Source organism: Acomys minous (genome assembly GCF_964271855.1).
Source record: "Acomys minous genome assembly, chromosome: 13".
Lineage (NCBI taxonomy): Eukaryota > Metazoa > Chordata > Mammalia > Rodentia > Muridae > Acomys > Acomys minous.
In genome coordinates this window covers 5,515,533-5,539,469 of record NC_140495.1, presented here as the reverse complement: position 1 = coordinate 5,539,469, position 23,937 = coordinate 5,515,533, and the positions used below count along the sequence as shown (strand labels likewise).

The 23,937-nt window shown below is 49.5% G+C and overlaps 1 protein-coding gene across 2 annotated transcripts in view; it reads left to right on the top strand.

Annotated features, from left to right (window-relative positions):
• Positions 1 to 23,937, top strand: part of ITGA9 (integrin subunit alpha 9) — a 316,744-nt gene that overhangs the window by 211,034 nt on the left and 81,773 nt on the right. For both annotated transcript variants that reach the window (XM_084754233.1, XM_084754234.1), the window contains exon 18: positions 6,166 to 6,316. In XM_084754233.1, coding sequence (XP_084610359.1) covers positions 6,166 to 6,316 — 151 coding nt within the window. The remainder of the gene's footprint in view (positions 1 to 6,165; positions 6,317 to 23,937) is intronic.

Genomic DNA, 23,937 nt, shown 5'->3' with positions numbered 1-23,937 from the left:
TCCCAGAGCTCTGCTCTGTTCAGATGTCATTAAAAGAACCTTTCTTGCCAGACCCATCCTGGTGGGGTTTATTATATGAGAGGCACGGCGTGGACGGCTAAGGACATTTGACACTAGCTCCAGCTCAGACCTGGCATGGCTGGCTGACCTCAGCTGAGCGGTCCTCTCTCAGACTCAGCGTCTCCCTCTGGGAAATGTGATGGTCGAGCTGACAGTCTGCCATGGAGATGTTGGGGTACTTGTCTGCTACTCAATTTGGGGGGTGGCGGGTGTGCTCGTAGAACTCCTCTAGGAGAGGCCAGCCTCTGACATCCCACCAAAGGGTTAAACGACCAAGCATTTTGGTGTCAGACATTTCATGTTATTTGTTGAAGAACAGTCTTCCTACTTGTCAGGAAGCTATGTTCCCTTGAAACTTGGTGAAGGAACCAATCCTGCCCCTGGGAGCTCGGTAATGAGCAAAACAAAACAAAGACTCCTGGCCCCTACTGTTAGTCCCTGTGGTGGGAACAGGCCCCTTGTCCCAAAGCAGTATGCAAGATCATCCAGTCACCACACATACAAAAAGAATAATTCTACCTCCCCCAAAAGCTAGCTACTGACTGCCAATAGCTCCTAAGAAAGGGGTGTGGCCTGGAGAGAACCTCCCCAACCTGTGCTGGGTTGACCTTGTTGGGGTAACCACAGCTTGTGTGAAATCCTCAGTGCCACAGCCATGTCACGTAAGGGCAGTGCTAAGTGGGCTCAGTGGGTGTGTTGGTTTGATGCATGTGGTCCCCATAGATTCATATATTTGAATGTTTGCTCCTCAGTTGTTGGAAGTGTTTGGGAAGGATTGGGAGGTGTGGACTTTTGGGTAGGAGTATGTGGCTGGATGGGCTTTGAGGTTTCAAAAGCCCACACTGTTCCAAGTTAGCCTCTCTGTGTCTCTGTCTCTCTCTGTCTCTGTTTCTCTGTCTCTCTCTGTCTCTGTTTCTGTCTCTGTCTCTCTCTGTCTCTGTCTCTCTCTCTGTCTCTCTCTGTCTCTGTTTCTGTCTCTGTCTCTCTCTGTCTCTGTCTCTCTCTGTCTCTGTTTCTGTCTCTGTCTCTGTCTCTCTCTGTCTCTGTCTCTCTCTGTCTCTCTCTGTCTCTGTTTCTGTCTCTGTCTCTGTCTCTCTCTGTCTCTGTCTCTCTCTGTCTCTCTGTCTCTGTCTCTGTCTGTCTCTCTCTGTCTCTGTCTCTCTCTCTGTCCCTCTCTCTCTCTGTCTCTCTCTGTGTCTCTCTGTGTCTCTGTCTCTGTCTCTGCCTCTCTGTCTGTCTATCTCTCTCTCTGTCTCTCTCTCTCCCTCTCTGCCTTGTGACTGTGAATTACATATGAGCTCTCAGCTAATGGTCTAGTGCCTGCCTGCCTGCCACCATCCTCCCTGTCACAGTGGTCATGGACTCTAGCCCTCTGACACTGTGAGCCCCACTTAAATGCTTTCTTTCATAAGTTGCCTTGGTTGTGGTGTTTTGTCACAGCAATAGAAAAGTAACTAAGACGGTGAGTTGTCAGAGAAAGGATATGAAGTTGGGTAAGGGAGTTGGTTTCATTTTATATTATGTATGAAAATTCTTTAAAATTAATTTTTAAAAAATTAGTGTGTAGCCACCTTGGTAAAGTTCTGAGAAGAGCTGATGACAATTCATGAGGCTGCTGAGTTCACAGTAGGGACATTTGTCATTCACACAGGGAGATCAGGAAGGACCTCTGGCACCATGGCAGATGGGGGACTAAGGACGTGGGTGGCAGTGGAAAGGAGTGGGCTTTGCAGGCATGTGATACCCTCAGTTCTTACCCGGCCCCCAGACCTCTCTACTTCACCATTTCCTCATCTCCAAAAGCAGCGCTCTCATGGGCTCCTGTGAGCTTTCAGAAAGGCTTGCTTGACAGTGCCAGTCCCGCGCCAGCAAAGTGCGCCTGACAGGATGGGTCCCAGGCCGGCAAACTGCATTTTCTTTTCATTCCTAAGAATAACTTGGGAAGAAGCAACCTACTGTTTTAGTTATAGAGTTTTAGCTTTAGAGAAAGAATGAAAACAACTTTGAGGTTTCTTTTAAAAAGTTTCGAGCTCACATTCTACCCTGGAAGGTGCCTGGCTTCCCTTAACCACAGAGCCACGCTATGAAAACCCAGCAGTGACCTTCCTGCATGATGAAGTGGCAGAGGCCTGTGCTGTGGGGTCTGGCAAGAGTTCAGGCATCCTTGGCCTGGCTCCTTGGCATTTACACATGAGAGAAAAAGACTCGTCTTGTGGACTGCGACACTGAAAAGAGGTGGCAGGCCTCTAGCCTGTGGCGCTGTGCCTACCTATGTGGTCTCTCTGTCTAATATTCCACATAAACCGGTCACTCTGAGGTGACTGGCCATCTGTGAGCGTGTGTGCAGGCCCTTCTCTTGATAACGCTGGGTTAGTGCTGCCTCATAAGTCAAGGTCTGACAATTCTCCTTTCATGTTACAAAAGCAAACGGGGACAGGAATAACCCATCAATTGTTTAAAACCAGAGCGGCCAACAATAATAAATCATTGCCACAATAGCTTGAGGTCGAGGTCTTAATTCACTGGAGACCGTTCAAGAATCCGTAGCTCTTCTCTAAGCTAATTTTTCACATCTTGTTTGGATGCTCGGAGTTCTTGCTTCCAAAGCAAGGCCATTGGATTTCTTGTTGCGCATGTTTTTCTTGTTGGTGTGCCAGACATGCTAGAGCGTGGGGGCTTCTTTCTGCAGATGGACGAAGACGGTCCCTTCCCCCGTTGAGTGTTTGATAGACCTCTTCTCTTGCACGCTGTATTAGCTATGTTAATTGCCGCAGACCACAAAACATGCCAGTTAATGTAAATCTAATTTATTAGAAAGATACAAGCTGGTTCAGATGAGGCTTCAAAGAGGGTGGGCGGGGACAAAAAAAATGTTCACTAGGAAACAAAGGAGGCTATAGCTCAAGGAAGCAGCTCTGGGTCTTAGAACCCTCTGCCGCCCCCCTCAGATGATCACAGCTGTTCCTGTGAAACCCTCACATCCAGAGCTGTGACTGGGAACATCAGTCACCAAAGTGAGGCCACTGGAACACCCTTGGGTGATGGGGCTCTGCTGACTCAGGTACCCATCTGCAGCCTCCACATCTGCCACGGGGTCTGCTGAGCCAATCAGCCAAAAGCAACAACCGTCCGTTGTACAAGGCCTCGCAGGCTTTTCCACATCTTCCACTAGCCAGTTGGCCAGTTGCAGATTGGCCGCTGGAGTGACTGCATTATTGCCCGGGACTTGCATGACTTGGTACCCATCTCTATCATCCCTTCATCCCCATCATTATCATCCCCGGCCAAGGCCAGCCCCTGCTCTCCCTGCCATCGCCACACCCCCAAACATCGTCTCCTTCCTCTCCCTGTCCTTGACTCGATTTCATTTCCAATGCCAAATACAGACTGCTACGGAGGAGGAGTAGAGCTCTCCACTCACACTCAGCTATGCAGCCGCGGCCTTTCCACGTGCTCACCAGGCTCCCTGTCACGGGCTCGCTCATTGTGCACGCGTGTGCAAATGTACCACAATAACTCCCATCTTTTAAGCGATTGTTGACTGCATCTGACTGCTTTACCGTTTTCTGCCTATAACCTAAAATTGTGATCTGCAACAGACCCTTGGTCCTATAAGTGGCTTCATCTGGGATATTTTTTGTTTGTTTGGTTGGTTTTTTTTTTTTTTGAGACAGGGTTTCTCTGTGTAGCCTTGGCTGTCCTGGACTCCCTTTGTAGACCAGGCTGGCCTCAAACTTAGAGTGATCCACCTGCCTCTGCCTCCCGAGTGCTGGGATTAAAGGCGTGCGCCACCATGCCCAGCTCATCGGGGATATTTTTATCAGAGCAGTGGAAATTAAACTAGGAGAGGCATGAAGAGTCAGAAGTGGAAAAAGTCTTAAAAGCCACATTCTAAGTAACTAACGCCAATGATCAGTTCTAACTCTTTATGATAGTTTGACCTTTCTGCTATGCCAGGCAAGCCTGACAGTCCTCCCTTGGAAAAAGCCTCACGTGGCCATTCGGTGCCATCTCCCCTGGTTTTCTCCCTACGTGCCCAGCTACACCCAGCTCCTCTTCCGTTTAGATCGAAACGAGAAAGTTTGCCTCCTTCCACACTCACTCTCTCCCGTCCTTCAGATTTATCCCAGATGTAGAGCTGCCGCCCAAACGCCTCCTCCAACTCCCGGCTCATGTATCAAGCTGTCTGTGTGTCCTATAAGATGCAGCAGGCATCTGCTGGACTCTGCTAAGCCTCCTCTGCCCGCAGCCTTTCCCATCTCACTGAATGGCAGCCCTAAATGCAGCTGTTGACTCCCCGGGGCCCTGAAGCTGCCCTTGGCCGGTTCTCTCCTAAAACCCCTCATCTAATTCATAAGAAAAGTCTGTTGGCAAAACCTTAGAATCACATCTCCAGTGTGGCTCTGCTCTGGACATCGGCTGCCCCTGCCTAGCCTGACCTTTCGCCTTCTTCCACCTGACTTATTGCAGGAGACTCCTCCCCCTCCTCCCTCCAGAGTGCTCCACAGACTATTTCCATTGCATCTAGTAGGAGCCTCCTCCTGACATGGCCCCTAGCGGTCAGGGGCTCCCATCTGTGTCACATCTACAGCAAGGTCTTCACAGAGACCCCCCCAGGGACCTACACTACCCGGCGGCTTCCTGCTCGTTACCTCTCTGAGCTCATTCCCCTCAGCCTGCTTAGTCCCATCTGACCTCCCTTCTCATCCTTGAACAAGGCGGATCTGAACCCAGCACAGGGACCCGCATTGGCAAACCCTCCTTCTGCATATCCTGTTCTCCTTCTCCCAAGTTTCTGGTGAGAAGTTGCCTCCCCGTTGAGGCCCGCTCTTCCAGATCACCCCTGCCCTCCGAGGTTTCTCCAGCTGGTTGTGTGTTTGCTTTGTGTGTGCATTTTCTTTTCTTTTCTTAAAAATTATTTTTATTGAAAAATAAAATTATTCCTATTACATCTCAATTGCTGTCCCATTCCGTGCATCCTCCCATTCCTCCCTCCCTCCCACTTTCACCCCATTCCCCTTCCCTATGACTGTGACTGAGGGGGACCTCCTCCCCTTGAATATGATGCTAGGGTATCAAGTTTCTTCTTGGTAGTCTGCTATCCTTCTTCCGAGTGCCATTGGGCCTCCCCATCAAGGGGACATGGCCAAATAAGGGGCACCAGAGTTCGGTCAGTGTGTGCATTTTCTATTTCCTTAAGGGTACATGCTAGTGTTTCTGGTGCCTTGCCTCCTTTTCATGTGGTTCAGCTAAGAGTGCTCTAGCCAGAGCAGCTTGAAGGAGACAGGGTTTGTTTCGGCTTACACTTCTACATTATGGTCTGTCGTGGCTGGGAGTCCCAGCAGCAGGTCTTTAAGAGAGATGGGTCGTCAGCCCAGTGCTTTGGAGCACACCTGTAATCCCAGCGCCCTGGGAGGCAGAGGCAGGCAGATCTCCGTGAGTTCGAGGCCAGCCTGGTCTACAAAGTGAGTCCAGGACAGCCAAGGTTACACAGAGAAACCCTGTCTGGAAAAACCAGAGAAAGGAGGGAGGGAAAGGAGGGAGAGAGAGATCATTGCATCTGCATCGAGGCAGAGATGAATGCGAGTGCTCCCCTCTCTGTTTCATAGTCTGCAGTCCCTGTCCAGGGAAGAGATCCACTCACAATAAAGATGTGTCTTTCCACCTCAGTCAACACCCCACACGGGCATGTCCAGAGGCCGCAGCCCAGGCAATTCTAGCTCCTGTCATGTGGACAATTGACCCTAACCATCTCATCTAGCACACGATGAGAAAAACACAGTGCGTCTGCTCAAAAGAACCAGATGAAGGAATTTCACATAGAGCTTCTTAAATTGTCTTTCCAGCTTTGTTGTATAGAGATTCCTGTGAGCCGGGCAACAGTCTTGTAAGTTCAAAAAGGTAGAACCCCTTGTTTTAGGCAGAACAGAAACAAAAAAAGGGGAGGCCATGGGTGCTGATGGCCTATGGGTGCTGATGGCCCAGGGCTGTGTGCCTGCTGAATGGGGCTCTGAGTGTCACATTTGTTCTGCCATTTCCCCCGACACCTCCTGTCACAACGCTGCAAGCGTGGGAACAGTCACCGATGTTGGTTTTTCTTTGCAGTGTTGATGAGAAAACCCCACACCTGGCTTTGGGGGCCGTGAAGAATATTTCTCTAAACATCTCCATCTCCAACCTTGGGGACGACGCATATGACGCCAACGTGTCCTTCAATGTGTCCCGGGAACTCTTCTTCATCAACATGTGGCAGAAGGTGAGGAGAACTCCCCTGAGAGGGAGCCGTTTTCCATCTACTGCGCGCACTGACTCGGTTCGCGCCGTGGGCCGTGCAGTGATCCTCCAGGGGTCATACCTTCGTAAGGACCTGGGAATTTCTAGAGAACTGGCTCTCATCCTGGACTAAGAAGGTTGCTGGTGCAGCCGAGCAGTGGCCATAAATACGTACCTTGGAGAGCATCTATCTTACATTGTGTTCCAGCCCTTTTCTCTTGTGGGCTGACTCTCTCTCTCCGAGCAGCTACAACTGTTATCTCCATCACACATACGTTCTATACAACTTCAATTTTGTGTCAGTAGCTGTGAAAAATAAGTACGAACAGATCCCCGCTTGTCGTAACTGCTGTCGCTAACAATGCACTCCGTGCTCTCCGCTACACGGTCACCTGTGTCAGCTAATACTTTGCCATATGTATCTATCTATCCCTGCTGTATTCAAGGGGATTGCAGACATCTTGTGATTTCCAAGAATAGGGTGAGCTTCTGTAGAGTCGATTGGTTTATTCAAATGATTTGAAGACGACATGAGTCCAAAAGAAAGGGGAACTGTTGCTTTCTCTCTCCTGTGATGCCCTTCAATGTAAGCACCTCTGTGAGAGAGGCCAGGCCCTAAGCAGGACAGACCAGCTCTAGCCAGTTGCTCTGGCCACAGCTATTTGGCAGTTTGCAGCTTTTCCCTGTGGGCAGCGTTGGGCTCACTGAGCTTGGTCATATGGAACCTGAATCAGCTTATAATGAAAACCTTCGCCCTGGTTCCCAGCACACGGGCACCCTGAGGTACACCTTTGAGCAGGTCGTGGAAGACAGTGATGAGTTAGTCAGCCATGAACTCTAGACAAAGGCTGAGGTCACTAGAGGATAGCGTCCTTGAGAAGGCCAGAGGGATGAGTCAATAGCTATCATTGCTGGTCATGGGGACAATGGGTGTGCACCAGCCTGAGCTCTTTACCATTGATCCATAACCTATAAAACCTTTGACTGAGAGAATCGTAGGTTGTATTCTAGCAGAAAGCTGACAAGATATCATGAAGCCTCAGGATGTGCTGAGCATGAGTGTGGGGATGAGAACGGGGCATAGAGACACCTTGTAGCTCTGTAGGCTAGCCAGAAAAGCAGACTGCCACTGCGACAGAAACAAAATGCCCCTCCTGCTTTAAGGTTCTACTGCAGGTTTAGGTGACCTGGAACAGCTTTAACTGTGTCTAGAGGTGGTAGTGATGGGTGACCAAGGGAACCCACACATTCTGTCACATGGGCAATAATTACTAGGCCCCATGTGAATCTTATAAAAAAGATTCTGAAACATGAAAACCAAGAAAAGCCTAATTCAAGATGAAGTAAAGTTTAAAAGATTATTAGCAGAGAAAAAAAACCCTAAAATTTCCTGAATTTTCCCTTTTACTCAGAGGGTGACCTCTGGAGGCCTTGTATGGGTGTGAGGAAATACAACAAAAAAAGGGAAAGAAAGAGAGAGCGCTCTGATGAGCAGGGACCACAGCCTGTGGCAGCAGGGATGCTTGTGACCACAGTGCTGGGGTGGTGGTGCTTGGTCTTCTTAGATCACCAAGATCTCACACATCTCAGATCCATTCCTCTCAGGGGTTAGGAAGTACTGGACAATTTTCTCACATGTTTTTGTCAGTCACTGTAGGAAAAAGAAGTTTAGAAATTAGCTCTTGGGCACATCACCTCAATTTTCTACCACCTCCCAAAATAGTTACCAGCTAGGTACCAGTCTTCCCAACACACAAGTCTAGGGGAAGACATAGTTTGAATGAAAAAAAAATGTCCCCCTTGTAGCTCAATTATTTGAACATTTGGTCCTCAGTGGTGGTGGCATTTGGGAGGTCATGGAACTTTTAGGTAGAGCAGCCTTGCTGAAGAAAGTAAGTGTCAGTGAGGGCAAGACTTGAAGGTTTTTATCCTTGTCCCATTTCCTGTTTATTTTCTCTATTTCCTGTGTGTGGCTGAAACTGTGATCAGCCAGCTTCCTACTCCTGTTTCCCGTTACCAAACCTTGCCCCCTACACCCCTACCCTCACACCCACCCCACCCCCCCACCCCCCCCCCACCCCCGTCTTGATAGACTCTCTTCCTCTGGAACCATGCGTCAAAATTAGCCCTTTCTTTCTTCCTTAAGTTGCTTGCAGTTACAGCACTTTCTTATCTTGGCGACAGGGGGGTGACAAGCCATGACACTCACAGACCCAAGGCTTTCAGTGTGAGATGCCTTCTTGCTTTGTGTCTCCCAGATGCTGACCTGGAGACGAGGAGCTGAGGGCAGGTAGTTTATTTAGAAGATGGGAGAGAGGAAAGGCAAAGTCAGCCATTGAACCAGCTACCACAGTGGGTGAGGGGCTCAGCCATGACGCTCCGGAAACAGTCTAGAGATAAATATACCTGAGGGATGAAGATGCAGAAGTTCATGAACTCTAAGGCTGAGTCACGACCTCTTTGGTGTCCAGTGACCCTTTCACAGAGGTCACCTAAGACCACTGGAAAGCACAGATATTTATATTACAGCTCATAACAGTAGCAAAAGTACGGTTATGAAGTATCAATGAAATAATTTTAAAGACTTATTTATTTATCATGTATACAGTGTTGTCTGCATGTAATGCCTGCAGGCCGGATCTCATTATAGATGGTTGTGAACCACCATGTAGTTGCTGGGAATTGAACTCAGGACCTTTAGAAGAACAGCCAGTGCTCTCAATGTCTGAGCCATATCTCCAGCCCCTCAATGAAATAATTTTATGATGGGGGTCACCACGACATGAGGGCTCAGCATTAGAAGGCTGAGGACCTCAGGTCTAAGGGTTACAACGGAGACGTCCTGGGAGGCCATTCCCCGGCACACCAGAACTATCACATGCATGCCAGCACTGCAAGGCTATGCGGCTCTAAAAACAGATTCTCAGGTGCAGAGATATAGGTGCCGGCAGAGGGAGGGTGGTGGAGCACCCTGACAGATGCGAGTCGTGTGGGCAGGTGGGGCTCCTCGGCACCTGCCACTGAGCATCTCGCTTTCTGAGCTCCTGAAGTTGTAACTCTAAAAACGCTTCACGGTTCCAGGAGTTGGGCGTGGCAGGTGCGTGAATAGGTGAAGGCGTCCAGATGTGGAACAGAGCATGGTAGATTCTGTGGGAGATGGAGGGTTTGCTGACACCCGTGGGCCAGCCACTTTAGCGGCTCAGTGACTGGAGTGTGAACTGGTACCGCCAGGTTTTTTGTTTGTTTGTTTTGTTTGTTGGGGTTTTTTTTTTTTTTTGCCATAAAAAACAGAACTTCATCTTCATATTACTTTGGCAGCTAATTAAAAATGTTGTCTGAGTGTCATATAAGCCAAATAAAACATGTCTTCTGATCGCATGCGGCCTGTAGCCACTGGTCTAGACTTCTTAGCCTAGCTGTTCCTCATATGCGCTAGACCTGTGCTCTAACCTGCACGCCCGTCACATGACCCTGCATTTCTAGCTCCGTGCTCTAACCTGCACGCCCGTCACATGACCCTGCATTTCTAGCTCCGTGCTCTAACCTGCACGCCCGTCACATGACCCTGCATTTCTAGCCAAACTTCCTTCACGTCCCTGGTGCTCCACAACCTTGGTGCGTCTCATCGCTTCCCCTGCGGCAGCAGGTAAACTAGCCAGATATTGGGAGGCTTCCTGTGCACGTGCGTGGGTGGGTGTGTTTAGGGGACGGAAGGGGAAGGCGACCCAAATGTAGCATCCAGGTCACTTTTAAAGCTAATGGCTTAGGTAACATCTGGGCTTCGGGGTGATGGGAGAAGCATCTAAGCTAGAGACTGGGTTTACGTACAAGTAAAATAGTAGGCGTCAAGTGTGAGGTGGGAGGGAAGTGCGCTTTGGTGATTAGCAGACGGGTCCAGGGCACCGCTTTCTTTCACTCTAATGTTGGGGTGTGTTAAGGATTGTATGAGGCCGATGCCAAGCGTGTGCATGAGGTGGCCCTACTGTGGTAGACCCCTGACTCCCACCATAGGCGAGAACATACCGTACAGACCCATGGGTCACTCAGTGTTCCGCTGCTCCCCGCCTCACGATAGTTCCGTTTACGATTTACCCAACTTCATGATGGCGCAAAAGCCGGACGCTGTTAGCAGAAACTGTGCTTCCAGGTTTGAGCTTCGGTCTTCTACTGGGCTGGCGATGAGCGACACAATATTCCGAGAAGTTGGAAGATCAGATTCAGTGATGGGTGTGCTGGAGGGCGGAGGCATGAGAGGAAGAAGGGGATGGCCATGAGCTCATGGGAGAGAGCCCGACCTCACCCATCACACTTGATGCAACTCGCAGAGCACGCATGGCCCAGCCGCCGAGCTGCCGTCACAAGCCGCTGTCGTCAGTCACTGAGCTTGGCTGTGGAGTTAGTTATCGCTCCATCTTCTGATCACCTTGAGTGGCTGAGATGAAGGGACAGACCCTGTGTCCTTTTACTCCTCCGTGACAATGCCTAATGAGGGGCATGGCAGGGAAGCTCATTTCTGCTGTTCCTGAGAAGTGAGTTTCTGAATTTCCTGTCAGGCTGGGTCTCCAAGCTGGGCTTTGGGGTCTTGTAAACTACGAGGTGGACTTACTTTTTTTTTTTTTTTTTGGATTTTTCGAGACAGGGTCTCTCTTGTGTTAGCCTTGACTGTCCTGGACTCGCTTTGTAGACCAGGCTAGCCTCGAATTCACAGCGGTCTGCCTGCCTGCCTGCCTGCCTCTGCCTGGACTTACCTTTTTATGGCCAGTGCCATCAAGGCCTGGCGCGGTCATTTTGCAGTTAAAAAATGAGTCTTTCTACTAATATCTACCTCACCGCGGTATGGGTATTCCGTTTCTCTCAGGAATCTCTCTTCTCACTTTCAAGGCAAGCCGCTCAAGACGGCGCCAGATGATAAAGCCGATCAGCTTTCTAACCTGAACCGAGGGAGGGTTTGGACACTTACTGTGTTTGCACAGTTTTATATTTGAGGGAGTACCTGACCTTTCCTCAGGCGGAAGCTCAGTGCAGGAACCTGTGCGTCTGCACATGTGAACAAGGCAAGATGTGTCAGGGAGCTGGGGAGTCGGGCATTGCCAGGACAGAAGTGTGCGCCCTTCTGTATGTAAGCTAAACACAAATGGCTTTCCTCCGCTCCGCTGCTCCGTAGCCGCTCCCCTTGATTGCCACTGTGCTCTGCTGTCTCCGGTGTCTCTTATCAGGTTAATAGTAGCCTCCAGTAAAATGCAACCCTCAGATGTTTATAGTCATCACGGCCCGGCTATTAAGATGATGAATGAACTCACTGCTCACCCTTGTAAGAGAGCCCTGCAGGGGAAATCGATACTTAGGAGATCTTAAGTCTCCCCGCCCCTTTCCTGTCTTTGATGCCCTGAGTCCCTGGTGACTTTGCCTTGAATTCCTTGCGTAATGCCAGGCAGCCGTCCTCACCTGGCCCTGGCCCAGGTGACCCTCTTACCCTGCATCCTCAATGGTGCTCCACTTCCTGTGCTCACTTCCTGCTTGGATTCCATCCGAAGGACCCCCCCCCTTTATCCATAACAGGTTAGGAGATGACAGAGGAGAGCGGGAACCCGAGGCCAGGAATGCTACTTCACCTGTGTGCTGGTGCCACAGAGACAGCAACTAGACCGCTGGTCCCTTCTGGGGGCTATAGGCACCAGGAAGTAGTGGAGAACCCCAGATGTCCATTTCCAACCACAGTGTGGCCTGTGTTCCCCGGCAGAACTGAGCTTTCATTGGCATGTGAGGCTTCGTTTGTGTATTCACGGCATTTGAAGGGAAGGCTCCAGTCTAGCTTGAGAAATGTCAATAAAGCTATAACTGCGGCAAGGCTCAATTAAGAGCGGAAAATTAAAATTTCTGGATCCACCTTCAACTAAATGCAGATCAGCATTTAATCCTTTCCTCCTCTAAGAGAGAAAGGAGGGGCCTCAAGTCCTTTTCCCCCAGACAACAAAGTACCTAAAACATAAAAATAAAATAAAGAGTAAAGAAAAAATGGGGGCGGGGAGTGATGAAAGCAAACTGGTAAGCCAAGACAAAAAACTTAAAAAATAAACAAACCATTGAAAACCAGGTGTGGGAGACAGCCCAGCCGGCCCTTGTGAGCAAGCCTGGAGGCCTGGCTTTGATCTCCAGAGCCTGTGGAAGGCGGAACGAGAGAACAGACTCCTCAAGGTTGTCTTCTGACCACACACCACACGTGCATAACATCATATTCACAGTAGTAATGCATAGGGGGAGACTGCAGAGGTGGCTCGGTGCTTAAGAGAGCTTGGGGTTCTTGGAAAGAACAAAAGTTTGATTCTCAGCACCCACATCAGACAGCTCCTATCACCTGTAACTCCAGCTCCAGGGGGTCTGGCTCCCTCTTCTGGCCGCCTCGTGCATCTACACTCATATGTTCATACACAATTTGAAAATAATAAATAATAAAACTTTTGAAGTCAGGAGAAAGTTGAGCGTCCCTTCTGGAGCTGATGGTGAGAGTGAGGGTTTGCGTGTTGGTGGTACCTGAGGGGCGTGTCTGTTCCCAAAGGAGGCGCTCATGGTGAAACAGGGCAGTGCACGATCTCAGGCGAAGGCCCCCCAGCCTGATCTTACAGGGATGTGCCACCTTTAAGGCGGGAAGATACACTTTTGACCTACAGCAGACACTGCTTCAGAGCCACTTAGGAAGCTGTTAAACCCACCAGAGGACGAGGTGTGGGCAGGTGGAGCCAGGAATCAAGGGCAAGCCTCAAAGATGGCCCATGGGGACCACTGTGGCCAACCAGGGAGCCCAGGTAAACTTGCTGGTGGGAATGTAAACTAGCTAGCCCAGCCTCTGTGGCTGTCAGTACGGAGGTTTCTCAGCAAAGAGACACAGATCCACCAGCTCCAATGTATAACTCGGGTCTGCTATTCCTAGTGTTCACCTGGAGGACCTAACGCCACAGATCTCAGAAACAGCTCATCAGTGTTTACTGCAGCCTCGTTCATATTGGCCAAGTTACTGAGCCAGCCTAGCTGTCCAGCAAGAGAGAAATGGATAGAGAAAATATGGTTTTTATGCACAATGGAATGTTTTTCAGCCATAAGAATGAAGTCATGCCATTTGTTAGAAAACGCATGCAACTGGGAACAATAATATTAGGCAAATTAAGCCAATCTCAAAAAAAAACTATGCTTCTTTCTCATTTGTGGTTCTAATATTGTATGTAGTCACATGGAATTATGTATGTATATATTAAATGAAAGCACAAGTGAAAATATTTAGAGGGAGGTAAAGGGGAGAGAGCAGGAAACAGGAAAAATGAGGAGAGTATGTTCAACATATAACAAATGCATGTAATAGGTTTAAATTTAAAATAATTTTTTAAAATGGGGACCTTGTGGCAGCTTACCGTGCAGGGAGGAAGCAGTGATGCAGCCCTTTAAAAATGAGCACAAAGCTAAGTTGTGTATATGCTAGAAAAATACAAAAAACTTTGAAACTGGGAGAGACTTGTAAGACTCCAGATGAAACTCCTAGGGCCTGCTTAAGGCAGACAAGGCAAAGCTAGGGGTTTAGCCCCATGGCAGAGCTCCCACTGAGCATGCTCAAGACCTGTATGTTTGGAATACTCTAAATGAAACAATTCTAATGCAGTACCTCAGCATGTTTAAACTATGTGAAATAGAGCCGGGCACGGTGGCACACGCTTTTAATCCCAACACTTGGGAGGCAGAGGCAGGCGGATTGTTGTAAGTTCAAGGCCAGCCTAGTCTACAAAGCAAGTCCAGGATAGCCAGGGCTACACAGAGAAACCCTGTCTGGAAACAAACAAACAAAAAAAAAAAAAAGGAAATAAACCTAGGGCTATAAGCACACACCACCATGTTGATCTAAACCCAGTATCAGGACAGTAATGTTGTCGAGTTCTAATTTCTTCCTGAAACGAACCTTGCACCAACTTTCCCTGAAGAGTTACAGCTGCCTCCTCCGCCTGAGGTAGGAAGGTAGGCTGCTGGAAAGAGGCTCCACTATCTGAGAGGCCAGGGACGTCAGATAGATGTGTTGGGACCCGTGACGGGCTTCAGTTCCTTTCCTCTGACCACCAGTTTGTGCCCCTCCCCCCTCCTACTCCCCGCCCCTCCCCGCCCCCCATGCTGTTGCTTGACATCTTAGTTTTCATGTTTAAAAGCTGGAGCTTATTTAGCCATGGTCGTAAATAGCCACAGGGACCTGGACAGCAACCTCTGGCTGCTGGTGCAGAGGCATCAAAGCCCAGCACACAGTTCAGACACCACCTGGGGAATGTGAGCTCCCTTGGGGGGCTTTGCACCACCCCCTCTCTGCTTGGACAAATCCTCCCCTACATTACTGACACATTCTCATACAGTTTTTGTTTTGTTTTCTTTTGTTTTTTTCATGACTCCCATCTCAGAGTCAGCTTTTGGGCACGCAAGCCTCCCTGCTCCATTTTTAAAGGCAGGTGTAATTCACTTTACAACGGACGCAGCAAAGACCCTGACCAACCAGAGTGTTATAGGATCTTTGTGCGCAATGGCAGTTGTTTCCCCTGGTCTGGTTCTATTAGCTGTGTCTGGTCTTTGTGATGTAGCCTACCTGAAGGCTGTAAGTCTACCCTATTGAAACATGGTCTGTGAGGTTTGACTAGAACCCTAGAACCCAATCTCTTTAAGTCTCAAGTTTTTTTTATCAATTATTGCTCTCTTCTTCACAGACTACTTATACTTAAAATATCAATGTGCCCATATTACTTTTCCTTTGACCTTTTAAGGAAATGAATTCAATTTTTAAATTTCTCCTCTCCCCTGCCCCCGCCCCCTCCCACACACACTTAAGGAATAAAATATGCTGCTGCTTTAATTTCTAGCATTTTGCTTAGTGTATCTGTCTCTATAGTCGAGTGAGATGCATCTCTTAGTTTTACTCTGCTGTGTGGTCTTTGTTGAGTTTTGATGTTGGACTTTGGCTAGAACTTTCTAGAACTTTCTAAAAATAAACAGCCTGAATTCTTTTCGGCAGTCTGAAGACGGACAAGTAGCTGATATTGTTACGCAGCAGGCAATGGAAAGGTGATCATTTTTAAAGCACACACTATGTTCAGCACTAACTTTTTAAGTGTGTTTTAACCAACAACAACTCAATGTCCACTTGTGAGCTCTGTTTTCCTGAGGAGGAAACCAAGGCTGAGCAAGGCGCAGCTGCTGACACTGGGTACTGGAATTCAGGCACAGATGGGCTGACTCCAGAAGTCTCTAAGAGCATCTTCTTTGCATAAAGAGGCTAATTTGCATGTCCGGTGGTCTCGCTGGCTGCCCACCTGGCTTGTAGCTGTTACCCTCTGGAGAGGCAGGTGCTTAGTGAATGACATCTTCAACATTACATCATCGCCCATTTTCTCTTGTGTTGGGGGGCGGGAACAGCAGGCAGGAAGCACTGATGAGTTTTCTGGGGCAGCTGTGTTTTGTCTAAACAAGGCTCTCTTTAGTACCCCAGGGGTACTGGCACACAGACCTAACCCTTACCAGGCTCTCACTGGTGGGAAGTCTTCCTGTCCTGCCTGTGTGTCACCACACTGGATTCTGGGAGCTGGCAGGGCTGCCCTGCCTTTTGCATTTCTCCTCTGGAATTAACTTGTCCCCAGGTGAACTCAGCTAAAGGAATATCACACTTAAAGAGCTTTGCCCTTGGATGGGCCAGGAAGGTGGGGGGAAAAAAACCACACAATCTGTCCGTTTTCCCTTCTGCCTGTTGAGACCTGGACAGCTGGAAAACGTCCTAAGAGGTGACTCGTGCGGCCCTTAGTGTGTCAACTGTCTTGCTCTATCTCCAGCTCAGCCACCGTCTTCCCAGGCCAGGTCCAAATACTGTTAGGGGAGGGGAAAGCTGCTGGCTGTAAGTGCAAGTCACCTGTAAGCGGCTAGCAGCACCGGATGAAATGGATCCCATGACAACCAGACTCCCATTACTGGTATATATAAGTGCATCTGGGGTCTCGATGGGTGATAGGCAAAGGTGGTTTTCATAGGATAACAGCCCTTGCTTTTTGTTTTGCCCAATAGTCAAAAGCAGCTTCAATTAAGGAAAGACTGAGTGGGTGTTAGCGTCTTGTTTGCATGGCCCAGCACAGGCATGGGTGTCTCCACGTCTACAGAATTTACACCTCCAGCTTCAAGCGCTGAGCTTGAGACTGGAAACAAAGTTGCTAGGTCCTGCCTGGCTTGAACTGAGTGGTATCATGATTCCAATTGTTCATTTATTCTGAAAAAAGTAAGCTGCACGTTTAATGAGTATTTAAGGTATGTGATTTATAAACAGAATAGGCCCTGTAGCCACCTCCTCACAAGCCTCCCGGGAATGGCTCTGAAGAGGTGTCTGGGAGTTGCGACTATGGTAAATGAAACAGGGTTGGGGACCAGGAAAATTACCCCAGTGCATCCTGGGAGATGTTCAGGAAAAGGGGAGTCACTGGGACTAGGAGGGAGGTGGGCTGCCGTGGAAAGGGTGGAATAGTTGAGTAGAATAGGGTAGGAAGGAGGCCAGAGACCCAGCTGACGCGTTCTGCCGGGGCCAAGTGGCAAAGGGCCTGGGAGATCACAGCAAGATGTCCACAGATAAATGGAAGATGTCAGGTGTGTGTGTGTGTGTGTGTGTGTGTGTGTGTGTGTGTGTGTGTGACAACTTCTGTTTTGCCTGAACGTTAGAACCTATAATATGCCTACCAAAAATGTCCTAGCACACGTTTATTATAAAATCCCGGTCCAGCTATTTGCTCTGAAAAAGGAAAGGCAAAAAGCTAAGTCCAAGCTTTAAATCTAACCTTTGTCATCGCAGAATACATGTTCAATCCAGAGCATTCTGGTCAGGGCGGTCAGGAATGTAATATCAGTTTTGGCTTTGGGGAACAAAGTTTCACATACTTAGCTGAGAGTATTTAGCAACCATTTTGTGCCCAGCGTATTCTATGAACTAAATGCTGGGCTCTGAGGCATTTTGAAAGACACGATGGCCTCAGATTCCCTAGCCTTCCCCAGTCCAGAGCAAGTGAGCTAGCTCTCTCTCTCACCACTGAATCCTTTCATCTGTTCATCTACAAGGAAGGAATATTCTGGTAGGACAGACCCATGTGGAATTATCCATTCCAGAAGTCAGGTACTTCCCTTCCTTACAAGGGCTTCTGGGAGATGTAACAGAAGACTCAGAGGTGGGGAGAGAGTAACAGTTCCCACGGGGTGAGAGCGAGCCACTCTCTAAGCGTAGATTTGAACGGAAGCGAAAGAAGGTCAGGCTTTTGCTGAGGGAAGGGCCAGTCCTTCTTTCTCTTTTAAATTTCTTTTGGTTATTTATATTTTGCCTGCATGTGCCTGTGTGCCATGTGCATGCAGTGCCCACAGACATCAGAAGATGGCGTTGGGTCACCTGGAACTGAAGTCACGGGTAGTTGTGAGCCATCATGTGGGTGCTGAGGACCAAATCTTGGTCCTTTGCAAGAGCAGCCTGTGCTCTTAGCTGCCGAGCCATCGTCTCTAGCCTGTCATGCATTTCTTTTGCTTTCACTCTCCTTCCCCCTTGCACATATCCTGAGTTTTACCCAGGCAGCTGTTTATGAGACTCTTCCCTTCAAGCTAGCTGTCCCCTCCCCCATCCACACCTTCTGGAAATCTGTGTCTGTCTCAGTTGGGCATCCTGTGATCTTGGATTCAACTTTTCCCCCCAAGTAAGGTTTTCCAGACTATTCCTTTTCTTAATGTTTATTGGCCCAAAGGCAAATAGTTGGCTGCCAATTGCAACCCCTGCAAGTAAGGCATGGCATGGGGCTTTGAGTAGTGGTCCTGGGTTGCAGGAAAAAAGATGACAAACCACCGTGATTGTGCTTTGGGGTGGGGGTGGGGGTCACTGCTGGTAGTATTTGGGGCCTTTTGAGAGGCATATAAAAGTTACCCAGCAGTGTTCACCCAAGGGCAGGAGACTAGAACATTCTTCACTCATCAGCTTCATTCCTGGTTGGTGGAGTGCGGGGCAGGGAAGCAGCTGAATGTGACTGTCCCCAGAACTGTCTGTTGAAGGACAGCACAGATATGGGATGAGTGCTGGTCCAGGAGTCCACCACATCTGAGACTTAACTACACCTACACGTGACTCTGGCCCAGCCCGGCCTCCCACAGCATGAACTCGGCTTGTCATTGCTGCATGTCTTCCGAGCAAAAGATGGCAGCCAGCACCTCTCCACCTGTAGCTGTTTACTGAGATTTTCCCACAAGCCCAAGGAGAAAGCAGTACCCAGTAGTTTTCCTTTGTCCATGATGTCAGCTACTTGTCGTCCGTTTCTATATAATAATTAATAATAATAATAATAATAATAATAATAATAATAATAATAATAACAACAACAACAACAATAACAATAAATTTAAAATTGCAGAAAGAAGCCAGGAGGTGCTGGTGCACTCCTTTAATCTCAACACTCAGAAGGCAGAGGCTAGTGGATCTCTGTTGAGTTCAAGCCAGCCTGGTCTACTAAGTGACTTTCAGGACAGCCATGAACACAGTGAGACAATGTGTGTGTGTGTGTGTGTGTGTGTGTGTGTGTGTGAGAGAGAGAGAGAGAGAGAGAGAGAGAGAGAGAGAGAGAGAGAGAGAGAGAGAGAGAGAGAACAGAGCAGGCCTGGTAAGCCATGGAAAGAAAGCCTTCCTCCATGGCTTCAGCTTCTGCCTCCAGCCTCCTGTCCTGACTCCGTAGATGATGGACTATGGTGTGGAAGTGCAACCCGGAATGAACCCTTTCCCCCCATGTTGCCTTTGGCCATGGTGTTTATCACAGCAGTAGAAACCCTAAGACAGGCATGCTCCACCATGTCTGGCTCACACTACAAATTTTAAAGAGAAAAGAAAAACATATACAGTTTTGTGTATTTCAAATAAAAATGAATAGATGTGCTTCTGCAGTTTGCAAATATTTAGTTAAGGAGGAATTTCCTCACAAGCCGTCTTCCATCCAAGTGGCCTCTGCCTGGCTGAGCACACTTCCCCGGGTGAGGCAAATGCTTCTTTTGAAGGCCTTTATGAAACACCTTCCTTGTTTTTGTTTGTTTAATGATGTTTATCTTCTACTTTCTATTTGCAGTTACCCTCAAGTACATTAAAGATTCATGCACAGTAACTGCATCTAATGGTCAGTTCTGCCATCTGTCCTCTGAGGTGGTGTGTTACCATCAAGTCTGTTCCTCAGTCCCCAGGGGACATGGGGACAAGAGGGAAGTGAGGTGCGATGCCTTCCTCCTGGGAGATAGGCTCAGATCCCACAGCCCGGTGCAATCTCAGCTGCTGTCGCCAGCCTCTTCCTGCAGACAGCAGGATCCAGTTCTTGGTCCTTCTGTGGATTGAGGGTAGAAAGTGGGCAAGCGCAGCCCTGGGAGGGGGAGGGTGCCTCCATCCTTAGTGGGCAGCCCGGGCTTTGTTCAGGTGACCACATGCTTGAAAGTGGGTTTTGGATCTCGGTTGTGGGTTCAAGGAGATAGTGAGGCGAATTGCTGCCGTAAGGGGTTTATTACAAGGTTGTTTATGCCATGGACAGACTGACAGGTGATGAGAGCATGGTGGGGTCTCTGAGGAGAGGAAGTCAAGACCCACATGGAAGAAGGTGGAATCTCTTCTTATACCTTTCTACAGGTGAAGGTGGTGTCCCAGCAAGAGCTTGCAGCCAGTGGACTCCCAGGACACAGGAAAGAAGGTTGCAGCGGGGGGGGGGGGGGGTGGCCACTACTACTTCCTGTGACTTAAACTCGCTTCCCCAGGTGTGCGCTCCTGGCACCTAGAGGCTCACGATATCTCGGTAGCCTTGGATATTTGTAAGAGAGGAAGAGCTGCGGCAGGTACTGTGGCTTGAACAGCAGCAGCGAGAGTCTAGCATTCGAGTCTTACAGTGATAGTCGATACCCTTTCCTGGGTGCTAGGTGGGACACACAGGGCTCCAAGATGCTCTCCCTCTTCTTGGAGACTTTGTACCTCTTAGTGTAACAACAAACGACCCTATCATTTGTGAGGTTAACACAATAATCTTTTATGATTGCTCCTAACTGTAGACGTTAGTGAGCAGTTTTTCAGCTCTGAGCCAGGTTCGGCTTCTTGGCTGACCTTGCTCAGGGGTTCCTGGTTACCTGGCAGAGTAGCTGGAATCTAGCTGTTGCCTGGACTGAAGGAATGACTGAGCTGTGTGGCTGGCATCTCTCAGCCAGCTCGCACTTGCTCACATGGTCTTGGCAGGGATCCAACAGAGCAAATAGAAGTCCCAAGGCCTCCTGGGTCAGGGCTTGGAGCAGCCGTGGCATCACTTCGGGTGCATTCTAATGGTTGGATCCAGTCACAAATCCTGCTCAAACCCAGAGTAGAAAACTCAAGTTGACCTCATGAAGACAGTAGCCACAAAGACAAGCAGTAAAGAATTAAGGATACGAGGAAAAAGGGCAAAGCGTGTGTTTGTAACAATGGTTTTCAAAGGGCACTTGCTCCCAGGGTGACATCTGACAAGTTTAAGTGTCACAGATAGGATGGTTCTAGTAGCAGTCAGCTGGTGGGATGCAGGGATGCAGGGGTGCAGGGATGCAGGGATGCAGGGGTGCAGGGATGCAGGGATGCAGGGGTGCAGGGATGCAGGGGTGCAGGGATGCAGGGATGCAGGGGTGCAGGGGTGCAGGGGTGCAGGGGTGCAGGGATGCAGGGGTGCAGGGGTGCAGGGATGCAGGGATGCAGGGGTGCAGGGGTGCAGGGATGCAGGGGTGCAGGGATGCAGGGATGCAGGGGTGCAGGGATGCAGGGGTGCAGGGATGCAGGGATGCAGGGATGCAGGGATGCAGGGGTGCTCCAAGACTGGAGAGATGGGTGTCACTACTGGAAGGAAGGCTCTGGATTTCCCTAGCAGGTCCCTCCAGGAGGTGACTTGAGTGTCACATGTCACAGTGACCGGCTTCCTCTATAGCATCCCATCCAAGAGTGTGAAAACCAGGCCTTCGGTGACCCCCCCACCTCAGAGGCCACACCGCAATTCTTCTGCTGCGTCTGTTCTTTAGAAGCAAGTCGTTAAATCAGGCCCACAGTTGGGGGAAGCCTGACTCCTCTTTCCAGAAGGAACATCCAACAGTTCCTGGGAGCTATTTAAAGCCACTGTACTAAGGGCTGACAGTCACAACTTATAGGTTAAGTACTGTGTATAAAGCCCAACAGTAGCTAGCAGCCACTAGTAACAGAATCTCAGAGCCGCATCATGTTCAACATCTGAGGGCCTGAGGGCACAGGCCCATCACCAGGGCATCCTCGGCCTGAGGTCTCCCCTCAGAGGGTCCTGTTAAGTTCATACTCACACGTTCCACTCTGAAGTATTCTTGCTAGTACCCCAAAATACTCTTTGTGCTTGGAGCATCTTGACCCTTCCCTCCTACAGAGAGGGACTGGGTCTCAGTGCTACAGCAGGCAGGCTATTACAGAGGCAGTCTCCACCTCGCTCTGCTGCACACTTGCACAGGCCTCGGAACACAGTGAGGTATTTTCACCTGTTTTAGCTCTTTTTGTGCCAAGCGGTAGAAGACTCCATCTCTCCTACCACGAGTGAACAGAGAAGTCATTGTTCTGCAAAGTGAAAGCCTAAGGTTCACAGTGGCCACGGCTTCCTGTTGGACCTCTGGAGTCCTTATGATGTGTCCCTACCTGTCAGCTTCTCTTTCCTGTCCTGGCTCCATGTTCAGATGAGCCTGTCCCCTCAAGGGTAGCAAGATCCTTGCCAGGCCACCATGAAGAAATGCTTTGATTTTACTAAGTTTCTGGGAAGTTTCGGAGTCTCGCTGGGCTGATTGGCATAAGCCTGGGTCAGGTGGTCCTGTGTCACTGACACGGGAATGAGGTTGAGTGCCCCTTATGCTGGCAGGCGGAGGGTGGGGCGGGGTGGGGTGGGGTGTGTGGCAGATGGAGACAGATGTCTGCCATTTACCAGTGAAGAGATTGGGACTGGGAGCTGGCAGCGTGGCTGAAGTCTTCTGATGCGCATGTGTTGGACAGGAGCGTCACATTGTGTCCCATCCCTCATCTCCCATCCTGTCCTGTCCCCTCCTCCCCAGACCTGTACCGTGTCCCATACCCCCCCACACACACACACATGCCAAGGTCGCATCTTTATCAGAGGATGCTGATGGCTGCTGAGGGAGAGAGGGGGAGAGGGTCACTCTCCTTTAGGGATGTGGCCACTAGTGGTTTTCTTATGGATGGCCACACACACATGCACATTTTAGCAGGACCAAATAATAGCAAAACAACAAAAATAAAGGCACCGAACTGGGAGGGAGATGAGGTGGGGGTGGGGTGGGGGGAGGGGCACCAGAGGGAGTTGCAGGAAGCAGATAAATGTGAACAACATATATCATATAAGGGTGAGACTTTGAAAGAATAAAAATATTGTTTGGTTTTAATTATCCGCTGAGACATGTTGATGCCTCCTTCGCTCGGAGACCCTCATCTAGAAGGTTCCAGATGAAGGAGCTGCCCTGGCTCCAAAAGCAACAGAGGTCAGTGGATGGAGCCACAGGGGTAGGAGGGACCCAAAGAGACAAAAAACAAAACACTCGCCTCAGATAGACAGGCCTTCAGAAACCGCTGGAGTGGGCGGGACCAGGAGTCACTTTCGGCCCTTATTCATGAAGCCGAGGCAGGGCAAGAGATTGGAGCCAAAGAAAACTCTCACTGTTTTTTTTTTTTTTTCAAAAGGCCTGCAGTGCTTTTTTGATGAAGGGGCTGCCGGTTGGGACTGGTGGGCAGATACAGCGGTTCATAGCTAGGGATGTCTCTCCTCATACAGTCACACTGCAGTCCCCTCTGGGCTGAAGATGAGCCAGGCGGACGGGGTACTGACCTGGTCCTTATTTCTGATGGAGGAGCCACCCAGATTAGGTTCTGCCCCATGGGTTCAAGTTTGCTTGAAAGGATTTCTGTCAGATGGCACCCTGAGCCTCAGGCAAACACTACAGCCTCCACAGTGCCAAAAGGTGGCTGTGCAGTGGTGTCCCGGGCAGGATATTCAGGCCAAAACGGTCTCAGAAGACGGCCCAGGCCAGAACACACACAGAGTGTGGAGCCAAGCTAGGCTGGGTTGAATCTTGGTTTCAGGCAATTAATCGACATCATGGCACGCTGCCCAGTTTCTTGATTCCTCCTTCTCCTCATCTGGGCAGTGGAGACTATGGGGTTTACCTCACAGCCTCCAGATTAAATGTAAGGAAAAGGTCTGGCTTGACAACATTAAAGTTGAGCATCTCTTACCCAAAACTCTTGGTTCGGAGCTGTTGCAGATGTTCAAATGCTTTAGACTCAGGATGCCCAACTGGAGCCTGCAAATGTCAGTCCGTTCTCCTCCTTTGGTCTCCTCCTCCGCATGGCCTCACTGCAGAGCCATGTAAAGTCCACTTTCCAGCCCCAGGGTTTTATGAGGGAGGCTGGAAACAACCTGGGGGAAAGTGTGTGCTAGTGGCTGGGGAGGGGTTTTTACCCATTAGAGCTGGGTAGGCCTTAAGACTTCCTAGTCCCCTGTACCCCTGCTCTGAGCTATAAGGGGC